This window comes from Branchiostoma lanceolatum, chromosome 1 (genome assembly GCF_035083965.1).
Source record: "Branchiostoma lanceolatum isolate klBraLanc5 chromosome 1, klBraLanc5.hap2, whole genome shotgun sequence".
Lineage (NCBI taxonomy): Eukaryota > Metazoa > Chordata > Leptocardii > Amphioxiformes > Branchiostomatidae > Branchiostoma > Branchiostoma lanceolatum.
Genome location: NC_089722.1, coordinates 20,735,208 through 20,752,979, shown reverse-complemented (window position 1 = coordinate 20,752,979; position 17,772 = coordinate 20,735,208). Strand labels below are relative to the sequence as shown.

At 39.7% G+C, this 17,772-nt stretch overlaps 1 protein-coding gene across 7 annotated transcripts in view; it reads left to right on the top strand.

Annotated features, from left to right (window-relative positions):
- The window catches only part of LOC136440534 (syntaxin-like), a 53,618-nt gene that overhangs the window by 16,200 nt on the left and 19,646 nt on the right, over positions 1–17,772 (top strand). For all 7 annotated transcript variants that reach the window (XM_066436637.1, XM_066436595.1, XM_066436628.1 and 4 more), the window contains exon 4: positions 17,578–17,652. In XM_066436637.1, the coding sequence (XP_066292734.1) occupies positions 17,578–17,652 (75 nt within the window). The remainder of the gene's footprint in view (positions 1–17,577; positions 17,653–17,772) is intronic.

Genomic DNA, 17,772 nt, shown 5'->3' with positions numbered 1-17,772 from the left:
AAGAAAGGAGTTAAATGAGATGCGTACAAAGACTTGAGAAGTCTGTCTGATAGGATATTGATTTTTAGATGGGCGGAGAAGGAATGTCAGGTTGTTGTAGGGTTGTGTACACGTAAATACAGGTGGGGCATACAAAATCACAGACCTCACAAGCACCGATTGATTTATCTATTGCATACTATAGTCATAACATGTGCATAGCAAATGTGTTAAATATAGACATGAAATATTTATGCGACTTCCTTTAGAACCAATTAAAAATGATATTCATATATGGAAGTGGGAAGTGTTATTGTTGACAAGTCTGTAATGATCTTTCTATTTACTAAGTTTGACACTTGTTTGATGGTGCAAATACGGGAAGTAAACAAGGTGCAGACTAATTTTGTTGATATTACTGAGTGCCGTATGGTATCTTTATTGTTGCAAAGTATGGAGGTGATCTTTTTAGATAAACAAACAAATCAGTAAAAGACATAATAGCATATGCCACGCACAGCAAGACGGTTGTCAACATGTTCTGAAGTTTTAGCCATGGAATTTCAGCTTCCACCTCTGAAGAGAGGCGGTAAGGTTTGTGATAAGGTTTTTGCTGACATTTCACTTGTATGTTGTTCACCCAATTTTTTTCTTCTGCACACCTTAAATCTTTAAGTTAGATGCTAAAAATGAATTTTGGGCCCCGGAGGTTTTTGATTCGCTATGTGCTCCAGAACGTTGAACCCCAGATATTTTTTTGCATGCAGGAGATGTTCCAGAGTGAGGTAAATGCCCTGGGTTGCCTTTCTTTTGGTACAACTCGCAGCACTATGAACCATGTACCACCTTGACAGGCTGCCAACACCCAGGCCCCATACTGTGCGCATCATTTCCCATTTGCACTGTAATCCACCCTCATTTCTTCAACTTGACAATCAAAAGTTTGTTAGTTAATCCTGCGAGAAAACCTTTTTGCACCTACGCAAATGTGAGAGAATTTCTCTACGCGGTACGTGCTGCGACGGGGTCACGGCTGTTAGCGTGGGATTGCCGCCCATCGGAGAGTCCCGCCTCCATGCCGTGCATGCGGTTATTAATGGCATTCAAAAACGTGTCGGATGATTTTATAGCACGTTATGACTGTGGACGTGATTTGAATCCAGGTTGCCAAATGCCAGCGCCAACCCTCCATCAAAAGCCCGTCTTTTATATAATTCAAAAGCAATGGGAACGCTAATATGCTAGACAGAGGAGGAATGCTAGCATGGGGGGGTTGAGTTAATTGTGGAGGTAGGGGAAATTGACTAATTTGGAAAGTGATGTGTAGTTTACAGAGATAGATAGTGTACTGTATAGCAGAGTCGGTATGTCATCAGCCAGATTCACACATTTTCAGTGTAGTTCAATTTGATGGAACAAAGGAGTCAGTTTTTTAATTTTTTTTACAAATGCACAATGTAACCAGTGACAGTGACAGCAATATCGGCAAGCCTTTTGTGGTAACTGTATCTATGGGTGGCATGTCTGTATTATATCAGGAAGTAGAATTCAAAGTAGATATTTGTTCTGCCCAGAATTTAGCTTTATTAATCTGTAGTCCCTCTAAACCATCATTACATCCACCTGTATTATGGTTGAACGGAATAATCATTCAACATACCTACACCCCTGGGACAACGATTATGTAAATATTCTGATTTGAATAGAATAGAGAATGAATGTCATTTGGTGATTAATGTAGTTTATGTAGCAAACTGAGAAATACACTGTATAGGCTAGTAGAAACCATATCTAGAAGAAGTCATATTCAGATATTATTTCTAATGTAGCTAGACAAACCTCCCATTGAAAAATATATTCTGTTCTTTTCTTTCTGCTATGTTAAATGACTTGAAATCGAAAAGAATATTGAATCTAAATTCTAAATAGATACATGTAGTGTTAAATGTCGGTCAGTGTATTTTGTATTCATTAACTTTCAACATGTTTAGTTGTGACCCAGGGTGTCAAAACTGTGCAATAAAAGTCTTCATTCATTCATTCATTCATTTAGATTCAAAGAGCTTTTACAGTATCGTCACTATTGCCTTGCTTATCTGATGAAGAGAATGACCCATTCCACTTATGATGATCAATAGCAATTATGATGATAAAGAAATGAAACCCATTACATGTTGAGAATATGTATTGTTTGTAGCAGCATATTTTAAGCTTTTCCTAAACAAGTTCAAATTGACAGAAATATTGCTGCTTTCTTTGCAACAGCCCATAATCCAGATTTCTTCATCCTAGCTTTATCGTTATATTATGTGTGACAGGCAGCTACTTTGATTTATGCGGGCATCTTGAAAATGACTTTTTGTTTGCAAATTTTAGGCTTTGAATCTTGTGTTCACCAGAAATCTTGTGCTCAATCCAATCCCGGCAAGGAAAATCGTAGCCAATGTACATTGAGACGTTCTGGTTCTACAAACGAGGAAGAATACAGTAGGAAGGTGATAAAAGCCTGGAGGTGAATTTTGACAGAGCGAGAATTATTCTAGCCTGAGCCTAGTAAGCCCAGATTTATGCAGGTTCTATCATTGGGTAATGGTTAGAGGTGCGGGGAATGTGGAAAATCAATGAGCTTCTCTCTGTGGTTCATGCATTATAGATGCATGTGCTAAATAATGGCAGGGAACTGTGGCTGGTGGTGCTATAGGTGGGGGAGTCATCAGCCTATGATGTACATGTAGTATAGAAATGTCGATAATGTCTGGGAAACAACAACTTCCCCCGTGTCAGCAGGGGCTGTTACTTGTACGTTTGGGAAGAGGTTATAAATATCAGGGCTTAAAATTCATTTTGGGGCACCTAGGCAGTAGGCTATACCACAAAATTTAGGTGCACAGAAAACATTTTGGGTCCATGCCATGTAATTAAGTAGAATGTTAGCAGAGCCAAATTACTGCGTAACTTCAGAGTTTGATTCTGAAATTCTACAGCTTAAACTTTAAAATTTTAAACAAATAGTACAACAAAGGTTTTATTATATCTTTTCTGGCACATAAATATGCTGTACTCTAGTGTCCAGTACCTTTACATATGTAACCCTACACAAATATCTAGTTGCACTGGTACACCTGCAGTCAAAATGTATTTATCTAAGATTTTGGTGCACATCTCCAATTTTGGGTGCACAAATGTGCATATGCACCCAGTATTTCAAATCCTGCAAGCATACATAATGCAACTTTTGCAATACAATATGTTGAAACAATGTGATATTCATTTTCTATTTTTATCTAATAGAGCGCCATTACTGATTGCTAAGAAAATAGGCTGTGAGACGTACATGCATGATTGCCATGAAACAATGTTGATTTTATACAAACTATAGTTCACTCAACATTGTTTGCAGAATTTTTTTAAAATGCCACTCCATTATTATTGAGCTGTTGTCAAAATGACAATGTTTAAGTTTTCTTTTTTTTAAAAGAGGTTCTGGGTTGCTATACAACATTCAGCATTCAAACTATATTTCAGAAACTGTGTTTTTGTTAGGCCATACCAATTTAATTTCCTGGTTAACTGATTTTTTTAAATTTTAGCACGAGGACATCATCAAAACAGAAAGCTGGGGTGAAAACTTGCACCTGACCATGTTCACTCCCTAAAACTGTATGCACCAAAGTACAAACTTTCCTCTGAGATTCTGTTTTCATGTTGATTTTCCAATCTAGCATTTTTTTTTTAAATTCCATTCACCAAGAAATCAAACTGGTGTGGCCTTAGCCTGTGTTGCACATACTGTTGCTGTCAGGGGCTGATTGGACCCCTTCCATATAGCTTGATTTAGTCAGGCTGCAATCTTTTGATTTATCTAATGAGGTGATAATGATTGATATAGTTGTATCCATGAAGATAATCAACTGTTGATACATAATGATTACCATGTAATAGTGCAGAACTCAGATTCTGTTATCTGAATTAGAACTGAGGAGCCAGTAAATTATCCAACAGCAAGTACATCGTTTAGATTAGATAACTGTTTATTCAATTGTACATGCCTTACGCCAAGTAAACCTATTTCTTCGTTTTGAATAATCACTTTCTTCATTGATATTTGCTAGAATTGTGAATGCTTTGGCTTTTCAGTATGTTGCTAGCATAATCCTGTTTGAATGTCGTCCAACTGTACCAGAAATAAATTACTATTAAACAAAAATGATTAACTTAATTAACTTGATTGTTACTTAGGCTGTCATGAGAGAAATGGTAACCGGCGAATTTTCACATTGAGCCCAGTAACAGAAAGAAAAATAAAATAACGTTTCTAAAAATTCTGGTTACATAAGGTTTAACATCCTTGGCCGAATGTAAAAAGAAAACTGAAGGAAGCGATTGGTCATTTGTTACGACTTGAGGAATGGTGACGCATGACCTAGGATGACGCAGGTTTGACTGAACTGGGATGAGTATTAGTACCAGCAGTTTATCAGGATTTGTAGGTACTCGTACAAGCAGCAGACTTGCTTTACTGTTGCTGTATGATAGAATTAATCTTTGTTGAAACACAGTCTCCGAACTCTTCCATTTCCATCTGGCATTTTTTTCCTCAATCAAAGTTTTATAGTATTTCTTGTGATTGAAGGGAAGCTTAGGAAGGTTTTTACCGGTTTGATGAAAGTTTGTCACTTCTAAGATTGAAACATGCTTGTGAAGATTTGTGTTTCAATATCTTGCTGAGATTGAAACAGACTGAATTCGTATGTTCATCTGAATCTTAAAAAAGAGATGAAAGGGAAATGGATTTAAAAAAACATTGTATGGAATGTTTTCCCATCAGAATAGATAATGTTTGGGGAACTAATAAGGTAAGTATTCTCAAATAGACAGACCAGAAAGGATCCTGGTAAGAGGTTTTCTGAAGATATCCAAGTCTTATTCCAGGTCAACACTTTGAAAAAATAATGAAACCTTGAAACCCTGTACTACTTTGAAGTTAGCTATAAAACTTCCAATTCAATCTCTGAAGAGCTGATACAGAAAATTTTGTAATTTTGTTTTCCTGACATTCTAATGTGAAAATGGAGGTACGTGTATTGTAATTAGTTTGTGTGTTTGTTTGTTTGTATTTTTGCACCTATACCAAAAAAAAAAGAATTTCGAGCCCTGAATGGTCAGCATAATTCGTCACGTAAGTACTGCATTGCCAATCATGACCTTATTTAGGATTCGGTGTGTCCGTAAATGTTCATTAATTTAGATGCACCTCTGTCTGTCGGTTGTCGCCAGATCGTTCGGTTTTAGAGTCCAAGTCCAAAGGTCGGGCCTGAAATAGCCTTCCCGGGCTGCTAGGTAATGGACAAACCAATTTCGGGGTATTACCCGGGCAATTTTTCTGTGTTTATTTCTAGAACATGGAGAAGAGCACTTCAGGAGAGCTGATCCCAATCTGGTTAACAGAGTGATTGAATAAAGTAGACTGGAGGCTTTCCTCTGTCTGTTACGACCCTTGTGCGTTCCAAGCACACAAAAATGGTGAACAGTATTTAGGAAGTCCCAAGTCATAAAAAGAAAGTGATCTCGAACCAGTTAAGCTAACTTAAAAGCTAATCTTCCACTGGTCGTGAAAGAGAAGACAGATGCTGTATAAACAGTATTTGCAGGTTCATTGTACTGGGGAAATTCCCCCAGCTCTTTTCGACATTAGTACATGTATATCCTAAGGACTGTGACCCTTTCCAGAAGCGTGCATGTCGGGTGAGTGGCAGTAGCCAGGATTCAAACTCCTGCCCTCTTGGTCCAGAGGCAGGGTCACTGACCATTGGACTACACATGCTAGTGATGCTACAATTATAGAATCAGGTCCAAGTAGTTACATTTGTATGTAAGCACATACCTTTCTTGCAGTTTCATGTCTATAGCTTATCAAGATGCCCTCCCTCGTAAAGCTAAGATTTACATGTTGTACACATGAGCATGGCTCTAGACAGTACTGTAGATCTGCAAACATTGGCAGTGGTTTTATTTTTGTGGTGACCTTTCCACCGCAATTTCATGAGACTGTAAATATTTGTTTCAAACGTATTACTGTAAATGCATTTAAGTTCATGTGGTTTTTATTTCGCGGTAGGGAGAAAATGGAGTGTTCGGGGTGGTTTTAAGTTCGCGTTTGAAACAATAGTAGTGTAACAGTCATAGGTGGGCAAAAAGTTTTGCGGTGGTTTTAAGTTTGCGCTGAAAGTTCACCGCAAAAACTTAAAACATTGCCAAAATTTCCTTTCCCCTTCTAGTTCAAAATTATGTCCTGAGAAAATAGATGAATTTACAGTATTATCCTTGCTAGGCCTCTCATATCTACACCTGAATCTGTTTTGTATACTGATTGCTGTAGCTTTTATCCACAAGTCAAAACTAATTTCCAATCCTGAAACAACCACACGTGACTGATCACCAAATAATGATCATACACATGCAGTTATTGTAATCAATATTCTCTTTTATTGAAGACCCAATCTGTACCATGAATGAAGCATGGTAGAGCTAGATTTTGCTGATACACGTAATAGGAAAAATGTGGGAGTGTTTGAGGTTTGCATTAAGTGGAGGACATATGGTACATTGTTTGAGCAATTGTCAAAATGCAATGATGGAAAACAATAATATTGTAAATTATCCTTACCACTATCATACAAGGCCACAGCAAGTAAGTTTTATGGATGACATCCTCTTCGGACTTCAAATCTAATGCAAGTGAGTGAAAAATACAAGGTGGGCAAAAAACAAGATTCCCAAATTAAGAGACCAAAAACCTTGTAACAAGATCATCAAATTTACTAATTGCTATGGCCTCACCAGGAAGGTGCTGGTTTTGTGGACACGTTTTATTGATGTATTATTGTGAATTTTAACATTTCTGACTGTGATACAAATGTACAGAACAACCCAGTTGACATCACTCGCATCTCATGCATCTATCGTTCTCCATTGCTGATATCAGATTACTGTAAAAGGGAAAATGTTCACAATGTTTTTTATCCTAGCAGTTTTCGCAGTAATTTTTTCACAAGCTTAAACCACCATGATCATGACAGTAAAACCCTGCATGCCAGTTTCAACTGCAAAATTAAATTCCCGCCAACAGTTCCTCTTTTAGTTTTACAGTATTCTGTATGCAACTTACTTCATGATCTTCTCAAAAATAGTAAAAGAACTGATCAGAAATAAAACCTGAAGTCTAGTTTCAAGTATATCATCAGTGCCACACCCCTTTCTGTGAGCCATATGCACGTTGAAGAGATATAAAGAATGTGATGGTTCAGACATATTTCTGTAAGACTCCCAAAACTAAAGGAAAGTTGTATACATGTAGTCTGTTCTTATCAAGTTTATTATCCTCTGAGTGAAACGTAAGTGATAAGAGCAAAAAGGGCCCTTCAGAGGCCCTGGAGGGTAAATGCTTTTCTCTCACGTGATAATCTTTTTGCATATTTAGGAGGGACAGTCAGGAAATAAGATGAGGTTGAATGGCCGAGTGGCTAGGCTAGCGGACACAAGATCAAGTGATCATGGGTTTGATTCCTGGCATTTCTGACTTGACGTTATGTCCTTGGGAAAGGCACTTTATATGACTGGACGGAGAGGGATGGGCTCCGCCTTCCAATATTGTGCCCTATAGATACAGTGGATAACAACCCACTGCCCCTACGGAGTCAAAAATGCTATATTCGGGACTACGTATACCTTTAGTTAGGAAATTTAGTCAGAGCACAGTTGTAGATTGGTAGTGCGGTAAATGGGGCTTAAACCCGTTTGATACGTGATAAATGGTAATTGAAATAAAGGGTATGATAAAATGTCCCTGGCTGTTTTACGTGGTTCCTTAATGGAATAGCCTTAAGTTTGACGTCAAGTGCATCACCACGGCGCCGTGTGTAAAAGCCATATATTATTTAATAGCTTTACAATCATCCTTCTGTACCCGTGCACTGGGTGTAACTATGTCAAACCTATTTAGGTCTAGATCTGATATTTAGTGATAAACAGAAGAATGGAAGGGGGTCTAAAAACTGCCACTGTGACAGAAGTATGGGAGAAGGCCTAAGACAGTCTAAGGGCCAATTTACACACAGCTTTTCTAGATATCTGGACTGCAGATATCTGCCAGGCGACAGCTTTTTTCTGTGTCTAAACATGAATTTTATGGTCTTAATGAGGGTTTTTTTAGATGTCGGGAAAATTTCAGCCGACCACTCTGAAGCGTTCGCCCGACAAATCAGCGGGAGTCCCCGACCGCTCCAGCCGGACGTCTAAACAGAATGTGTCGCGTAGTAGACATCTGGAGGTCGGGGTTCACGCTAGTTTGCATATTTGGCGGGCGATAAAGCGGGAAACCTTCTAAACATTAAGGACCATTTCTTCCCAAACGGACGACGGACTTCTTTCGTGATGCCAGATTGTTCGGTGGATCGGCCCTCCCCCCTCCGCCACGACAAGGGCAGCGAGTAGGGACGCAGTGTTGATTCTGACCGGTCGCTGTCGTCTTCCCCGGTACCTCAAACGCCTCCTATGCTCAACCCTTGCTTGCTGCCTCATGTTTAGCCACACGCGAGTCAGATAAAGAAAGAATACCATCTGATTCATCATGCCGAAAAACACAGGCGGTTCTCCCGCCATTTTGAAATGCGCGCTGTATGTCAAAGGTCACAAAGGGTTACGAGTGAAATCATCTAAGGCTCAGATGTCGGCGGATTTTTAGATATCTGGAAAAACTCTGTATAAATTGGGCCTAAAACAACTATTATATATTAATGTCAACTCTCATAATTCCATCGGGTACCCTAAGACGCCACATAAAAAGATGATGAACTTCTCAAGAATGTCTTGCAATGAACACTTTGATATCTGAAGTGTGCATACCTCGGGGATTGCTGATGCTGCATTTGTAGATCTCTTCAACTTCCCCAGCTTTTATGAGGCGATCTTAGGGTACCCAAAGGCATTATGACAGTTGATATGACATATCAGAGAGAAATGGGAATTCGAAGAGGACTGTCTCCAATCTCCATGTAAATTGACTACGATTTTCCTTGCTAGGATGAGCACAAGATTTCTGGTGAACAAGATTCAAAGCCTAAAATTTGCAAGCAAAAAGTCATTTTCAAGATGCCCGCATAAATTACAGTAGCTGCCTGTCACACATAACAATAAAGCTAGGATTAAGAAATCTGATACAGAGAGAAATGGGAAAAGGACTGTTGTTCAGTTCTCCTGGATTGGGCCTTTGCATTGATATATATCTATAAGTTATTGTTTCACAATACGTTTTGTGACTATAATAATTGTATTGTTTCACAATATGTTTTATGACTGTCGTGATTGTAATACACACATGTAGTCTTTGCAGGAATGTACCAATGACATAAGAAGGTCACGCATGCCTGATTTATGTATAGTTTAATGCCCACAATGTGCCTCATGACGTAGGCTTTTAGTTTTACAGCTCCGTGTGATAATCCAGCTGTGTAGGGGAATACATTAATCATGAGACGAACTGAAGTTCATACTTGTTTAATAGGTAAAAGGTAATGGCAGTCCCATAGTACGTTGATGAAGGTTAGACATCCAGGTAGTAAGATACGCCAAAAATAGTTACTCAAGCAACTGGATAAAATTTTGAAACAGTCAGACGTCCGACTGTTTCAAAATTCTATCCAGTTGCTTGAGTAACTATTTTTTTTGCGTAGTCCCATAGCCTTTTTGAGGCCGTATGGGCAGTGGGTTGTTATCCACTGTGTCTAGGGCATGGTCTTGGAAGGCGGGGCCCATCCTTCTCCTTCCACTGCCTTTTACCTCCTCAACCGAAGTCAGGTACCCATTTTTACACCTGGGTGGAATGAGGAAAGTCATGTTCTCAAAGACTCAGTGTCTAGTCAGGATTGCCAGGAATGAAATCTGTGACCAGATCTATTGTCCGCTAGTTTAATCGATTGGCCCTTCGACGCCACATTAGGATGGAGGTGTAAAAAAACATTTCAGAACAAAGCTTAATACAGGATGTCCCTGCTATTTATTAAGATGTACTGTATAAGTACATGTATGGATTGTGTTTTATTGGTTTGAAATGTGCTTGCGTGAGATCATGGGTGAAGGCTCCTAACTCATAAACAGTTCTTGTCTAGACCTTTCAACTTTAACATATTACTCACAATGCATCTCGATGTGAATGCGCAGTTTAAACTATGACTCATTGGCCTATTGGATTGAGTGGAACTTGTCACTGATCCTGCATATTCATCGATCTTATCATACTTAATAGTATCAATATACACGAGTGAAGCTTAGAGCTAAAAGCCGTATAGAGATGTAGATAATGTACCCAACTTTCCTTGACGGCTTTATTGAGTCTTCTTATCCTTTCCCAGAATCATTCACCAATACAATTGTACAGTAGTTGGGCAGAGGCACTGAGGATTGTACATGCTGTTTGCACCTAAAGTTAGTTAGGTCTGTACCCAAAAACATTCAGGGAAAGTGTTACTGTTACATTAACTTAGGTTTTTCCAACTAAATGACTGTCAAGACTGAAGAACTACTCAGTAAGTCGATGAAGGTTAGACATCCAGGTAACAAGACCGTTTCAAAAAATTTTATCCAGTTGCTATATATGAGTAACTACTATTTGGCGTCACTTCACAGTAAATTCATCTAGTTTTGTGGTGGTTTTATTTTTGTGGTAGAAGGGGAAAAATGTTTTCACAGTGTTTTAAATTGGCAGTTGAAACAATCTGTAGTACAAAACGTCGTTACACACTGGTAACAAATATTTGTGATGTTGTGAATTTGCGGTAGAGAGGTCGCCGCAGAAACTGTGAGAAGAAAACGACCACGAACATTTCAAGATGTACAGTATTCAATCCGTAGTGTAAAGACATTGAAGAAAGAGTGTCCCGTCAAAATACATGTAAATGAATTTACGGTACATTTACCATGTAAAAACTGCTCGTGTACCATGCAATATGGATGACAGCCTTATCTAAATCTGAGTCAAGCAGGACCTTTGATTAACTGTAGCATATCTCTATTACCAGACATGCTGCTGTACAGCAATGATTTTCAATTTCAGCCCAAAGTATGCTACATACATCATACACTGAGGTACATTGGATTTCTCGTAAAAGGACTTATTATGATAATAACCATTTCAAAATATCTTGGGAAGGGCAATCCAAACTGTATTTTTGATCCTCAATTTTGCTGTAGATGGAGAAAGGAGGTTTTTGCTGTGTTTTATGGTTGAAACAGGTTGAAACAATTCTGTAGTACAGTAGTGATACATTGGATTTGGAAATGCCTATTTGTGGTAAAATCGTAAACATGAAACCATGGAAATAGTTTCGAGATTTACAGTAATAGGATTGAATTATGGACAGACCAGTAAGAATTTTGGAGGTAGGATGGAAAAGTTATAAGTTTGAAAAATTGCAGAAAAAAATTGGTCTCATGGTTACCGTAGAACTTTATTCAAGCCCACGCCCAGACTAGTTTCGCATTGTGTATGGCTTTCCCGATGGTTTAGGGATCGAATGATAAAGAAAAGTACATTTTGTTTATGACATATCAGTATCATCCGATCAATTCTGTCAATAATGTGCCGTTTGGCACAATACGTTCACGGACACGATCACATGTCACAGAATCGTTCGCATACATGTATGACAGATCTCCTTCCCAGTCTGCCGGTCCGAATGTGCTTTACAGATATCTTCCTACACGCTTCAGATGTTTCACTCGATCAATAGAGCAAATAAGAGGGTCGAGAACGCCTAACCCGGCATATGCCTGGAATGCACAACATCATTCTGCTCTTTAGCCAGCAGATTTCTTGTCCAGTTGAAGGTATATAATTGTGTTCGCTGTCTGTACACCTTGAGGGGCCCGTGGGCTCAAGGTCAGAGGGATCAATGCCGGCGAGTGGGACGTGGCCACTCCAGAATAATGACCTGAAGTCAGGATGAAATTGAGGTGGCCAGGAGATGGCTGTGGAATCCAAATTGCAACTTGTAAGGCTCTGCCTGTCTCAACCAGTGCTGCAGGCCTTCCTTTGTCAAACCGCTTTTTGCAAGCTGATTCCAGTTTTGACAACCACTTTGTAAACTTAGGCAACTCATTGAATGAGCAAGTTAGGTGTATATACTAAATTTTTGCACTTGTGTTCCGACAGAAATTAGGCGCCACAAGAGCAAGACCAATATTTTGAGCCCTGCTCATACAGTCATGTGTACCCACAGATCCATCAAGTCTCGTAAAACCCCTCCTCCTGTCATTTTTGAATGGTATGTTCCAGTCAGTGATGTAGTCATAAGGCGTTATCATTGCCCCCTGACCTGTCTACCTGTTCGTCAATGGACTCATGGTCCGTTATGATACTGTAAATGCAGAAATGTTCGCGGTGGTTTTATGTTCGTGGTTTTCGCGGCGACCGTTTCACCGCGAACACAAAACCACCGCAAACATTTTTGTCCAATACTGTAGCAGTATGTAACTATAGCACTGCCGGGGAAATTAAGACCACCACAAACACTCCAGTTTCCCCTAAGCGCGAAATAAAAACCACGTGAACTTAAATCCATTTACAGTACTCTATTAAAGGAAGTACGGGACACCATGGGCGCTTGTCATGGCAGGGCTCAAAATTTATTTGTTAGAAGTATCTTTTCCTTAGCAACGGTTGCTATCGAAACACGCCAGGCACTTTCAAGAGTCAGAAAATGAACACTCCTTTGCTGCTTGCGACTTTCATCAAGTTTGACATCATTTGGAAAAGTAGTAGTCAGGTTATGCTGCTTTGTTTTCAATTTTCATAATTTTGCATAAAGAGCTCTAGAACCATGATGTCCCACCTGGACCATAGAAAATTGTACCTATAGATAGTCGAAGGACATCAAGCTACAGTTCTATGGGACTGGACTAAATATGCATGCATAGGGTGTGCTACGTTTCTCATGTTCTGGCCTAAGGCCTCTTCTGAGAATCTACTCCTGGACTCAAAGGTGCACTGGCGCATCTAAGTGTGCAGTGTGTAATCACCCGCAAAAAGCTGCCCGTAGGATGTATGTAGTGATGGTGTTAGCCTGTACATGTGATCATTGTGCTTGCCCCTGAACTACATTTGTACATTATGTCAGGCAACGAACAACACAGTTGACACTGGGGTCTGTATTGGAATGGCACTGCGTCATGAACTGCCGCAGCCTTCACATGTACATGTACATTATAGTACAGTGTCTCAATAAAGCATGGGGATAAGTTCATTCTGGATTCTTTAAGGAATATTAATTATGGGAAGCCGCTGTGCCCTCTCATATGTAATTATCCTTTAAATATTCTAGCGTAGTACAAATGTATCATCGCGGAATGATATTAACCACAAAACGACTGCAGGACTCACGAGCTCTGAGAAATGCCGGAAGAGAAGACAATTGAATATATATACTGTAAATGCATTAAAGTTTGCGGTGAATTAATTTCGCGGTACAGGGAAAATGAAGTGTTTTTTAGTTTGCGATTGAAACAAGGTGGTAGGTGGGCAGAAGACAGAACAAGCATTTTCGCAGTGGTGAAGAGGTTACCACGGCAACTACAGACAGTAAACCACCGCTAACTTAAATGCATTTGCAGTAGCTGGCAGAGGGAACGAAAGAGACAGTCGGGCTGGATAAAAGTAATTGAAGTTTGCCGAATGTAATCATCACTACTGACCAAATCTCATCAAAATGCTCCCTAGGCTTGGCGGCTGCCCTGATTTAATTAATTGACAAGTGGAGCAATGACCAGTCTTGCACTGCAGTGATAGATATATGATTGTGGCACTATGAAGTATCGTGGCTAGGGGGTAGTTGGTGGTATTGATCAGTTCATTAGTGAATAGGCCTGAGGCCTTTGAGGTCAGGAGATCATCATAATGCTTAATGTATCGACTCGTCCTTGGTAACCAGGCTCATAAAATTGATGTAACCTCAATAAGTCAACTTATTTTCATCAAGAGGCATTTAGTCATAAGCCGCAAATATGCTATGATAGTTCCCACAACTGATTTTGAATATGATTGTCAAAGATTAGTATTTAAGAAATAAGTGTGTACAGTCAGGGCTCGAAATAGTGGGTGCATGTGCACCTGTGTGCACCCAAAATTTTTGACTGTGGGTGCACCAGTGTACCTAGATATTTTTGTACTCTTTAGGGTAAAGGTTCTCTTGTACACTAGCATACAGAATATTCTTAAAATGTAAGTATCAGTAAAAGCAATATAATCTTTTGTACTTTATTTGATGTATTGCTTGGTTGCAATTTGAAATCTGGGTAGAACCACAGATTGAAGTTCTTAAGAGAGGCTGTAGCGTCAAGCTTATGTTTTGGTATCATTCAACTTTATTTTATGTGGTGCACCCAAATTATTTTCTGTGCACCTAATTTTTTAGTTTGGGTGCACCAGTGCACCTATTTCCAAAAATGAATTTCGAGCCCTGACAGTAGACGGTCTGATCTTCACTCATGCCAAGATCTGATCTTTTCTCAGACCCAGGAAAATCAATGTTGTGTTTCCAAATAATCCAATTAACGTCTGGAAAATATAAGGGTTATTAGCTAGGTAGGGGTTCTATTTTTTCTTTAGATTTTGGCCGAAAAAAATCCAACAAATACTCTTAGTTTAACAATGTAAAACGAAAATGTGTCACGACACTGGTTTTCTCAATATTATTCGATTTTCTTAATCATACAGATGTACATTATTAAAGCACAATTTTCTATTGCAGCATGCAATGGGGAGAGCATGTTGGAAAACAATTCTACAACGTTTTCATCCCTCAGATGTAAGGTTGAAAATCTTTCCAGCAGTCGACCCCCTAACTCCCCCCAAAAAGGCTAGAGACACAGCTCGGACAGTCGGGTTAACCGGAAACACAACATTCTTTTTCCGAGGCCTTGTGCGTTTGCTGGATCCTGTCGTTGATAGGATTAGCATGAAACCAGCGGCGGCATGACCATATTCACACTCGAGCATGTAGGATGTCAGGGCACAGTGAAGGATGAGCAGAGCCTGTTGAATAATTCAGAACAAAGCCCCCATGAAGCTCTCCCTCCAGCAAAAGGTCTAGATTGATGTTTATTGATGAGAAACTGTGCCGCGGGCAGTGTACAATGTAGCTGTCAAATCTTCACTTCTTCACCAGGTGTTTACAAAGGGCTCCTGTTTTGTTACCAGATGTTATCGCCTTTACGCTCTTGTACTTGTGTGTACAGCATAACATGTACCGTAGATTCTTGTTCTTTCTTTATATAGTAGATTGGTTTGTTTTCGCGGGGACGTAGTTTTTGTTAGAAGGAGAAAGGAGAGTTTTTGCGATGTGTTCTGTTAAGTTCGCAGATGAAACCACTCCCATGATACAGTATGTAGTGATACAGTTAATGTAGTGATGCAAGACACAGAGTTGCGGTGTCATAATTTCGTGGTAAGGGGTCACGGGAAAATAAAACCAACGCAAAAACAAGCTTTACTGTATTTGGGGGAGAATTTAAACGTTTGATTGATGCGATTCTGGTACACAAATTGTCAGATCTTAATCTGACTGGATTTAATGATTTTCTGTAATGGAGCTGTTAAGTTAGAGATAAGAGTGCTTTGCAGTTTTGGGTCACTTCTTTATGGATGAAATTGCTTTTCTGTACTCAGGCTATTTCTGATTTTGGTGATATCATGTATAAAAACATTAATTTTGATAACTGACAATTTCTGATGTCTCTATTGTCTTCATCCAAAGTTTACAGGGAGTTGACTAATGCTGAGCTAGCAGTTCTTGAAATAAGATTATAGAGTGAAATAATGACCTAGCTTATTGTTGTTTTCAGACAAAAAGAAAACTACTCTCCTCTTAACATCACAAAACCCACACAATAGAGAAAAAGTGGGATCATTTGTCTTCCACTGTCTTGGAAAAAGAAGTCAAACCCAGATAAGATACAATTTAGTGTCAGTATACCAGACTAGAATAGTCACATGCTATTATATCGTTACCCATTGTCTGTCCGTCCCTTCGTGTTACATGTACAGTCAAACCTGCCTAGGCGACCACCTTTTCAACGCGACCACCTGGCCATGGCGACCGCTTTTTCTCGGTCCCGAAAGTTTTCCCCATAGGCACAAGCATTAAGCTGCCTGCCCAAGGCGACCACCCGTCCAACGCGACCGCGACCGCCACGAATTGGGACCGCACAGAGCACAATCCCTGCCCATGGCGGCCGCCTAATTTTCAAGCGTGTGGTGACATCGGATCATTTTGCTGTCGGATTTCACGGAAATGTTGTCAAGACTTTAAAGGACAAAATAAGGACAAAAATATATGGAATAGCAATGTTATAGCATCGATTCCTCCATGAAGTATTTTAATAAAACGTTCCCCCTATAAACACTGTAGTTTGTGATGTTGTTGTGCCTATCGTAATCTTATAGTTTACCGCAAACTCAGTTCGGTTTAAACTCAATTTTCAAAACGAATACGTAGTGCATGGCGTCAAAAAGTCAGATTTCACAGAAATTACTATCTATTCCTTGTATTTTCAATAAAAATGTGTCTGTGTCTTACTAAATTCCGCCCAAAAATGACTTCGCGGCGGGCAAAACATCGGGCGAGAAATGTTGTCCTTGGTCCCGACGCCATCTTGGATTTGGGCATTTTGGCGCGGCCCGGATTTGGCGTACCGCTGACCAACCTCCTTGCGCTGACCTTTCTAAAACACGATGCTTTTGTGTATGAACATTTACAAATACTCTAGTAATTGATGAAAATGAATATTCTTATTTTCTTTTTATTTCCATGAATCTCACAAACCTTTATTGGACGCTGTGCGTTCTGCTGCACTGACTCATACCTTTCGATGCGGTCGCATAGAGCTTGGCGGTGTGGCGCGGCACGACGAAATCACACCGTTCCGTTTTTTAGTTGTCAGATCGAAAACTTTTTTACCCTTTTATCCAGCGGCCGGGGTCCCAAAAAAGGCTGGGGCCAGCAGCTGTTTTCTAGAGATTTGTCTTAGGCCTTAAAACTTCGATGATGTGCGTGTGTGTGTGTGTGTACGCGGGAGATCGCTGCGAGATCATCGAGGCGACCATTGTTTTGTAGTCAAAATTATGACGAAAATTTGTACACGATGTTAACGTTAGCGATATACAATTTACAACGATAACGGAAAATGTAATTTTGTAGAATCTTTCTGTCAATGAGAATTGAACCTGGTGGGGGTCTTGCTGTCTAAATTCACATAATTTTCCATCCATTTACGTACTGTATTTGAAAACCTCGACCTGGAAACATGTGAGTGGAATCCTCTTCATGGCGACCACCTGTCCATCGCGACCGTTTTTGCTCGGTCCGCCGGGTGGTCACCTTGGGCAGGTTTGACTGTACTTTCAATTAGCCTGCGGGCAAGAACTTGCAATAAACTTATTATTATTCCAAGCAACAACTGCAGCAGCACACTTCTTGTACCGTCTTGCATTCATCCATGTTTACTCATGAGTCTTGTAGTTGATCGGTATTTTTCTGTGTTTTTCAGAAACAAAAGAAGAGCTTGAGGACTTAATGGCAGACATCAAGAAGACTGCCAACAAGGTCCGTTCCAAGCTTAAAGGTAAGCATTCGAGACTCGCTTTCAGTCCAGTCCAGTCTGTATCACTTCCAAAATCATCATCAACAAGAAAGGCAATAAAATAGTATTGCCATGGGGACGGTTGAGTGCATGATTTATGTC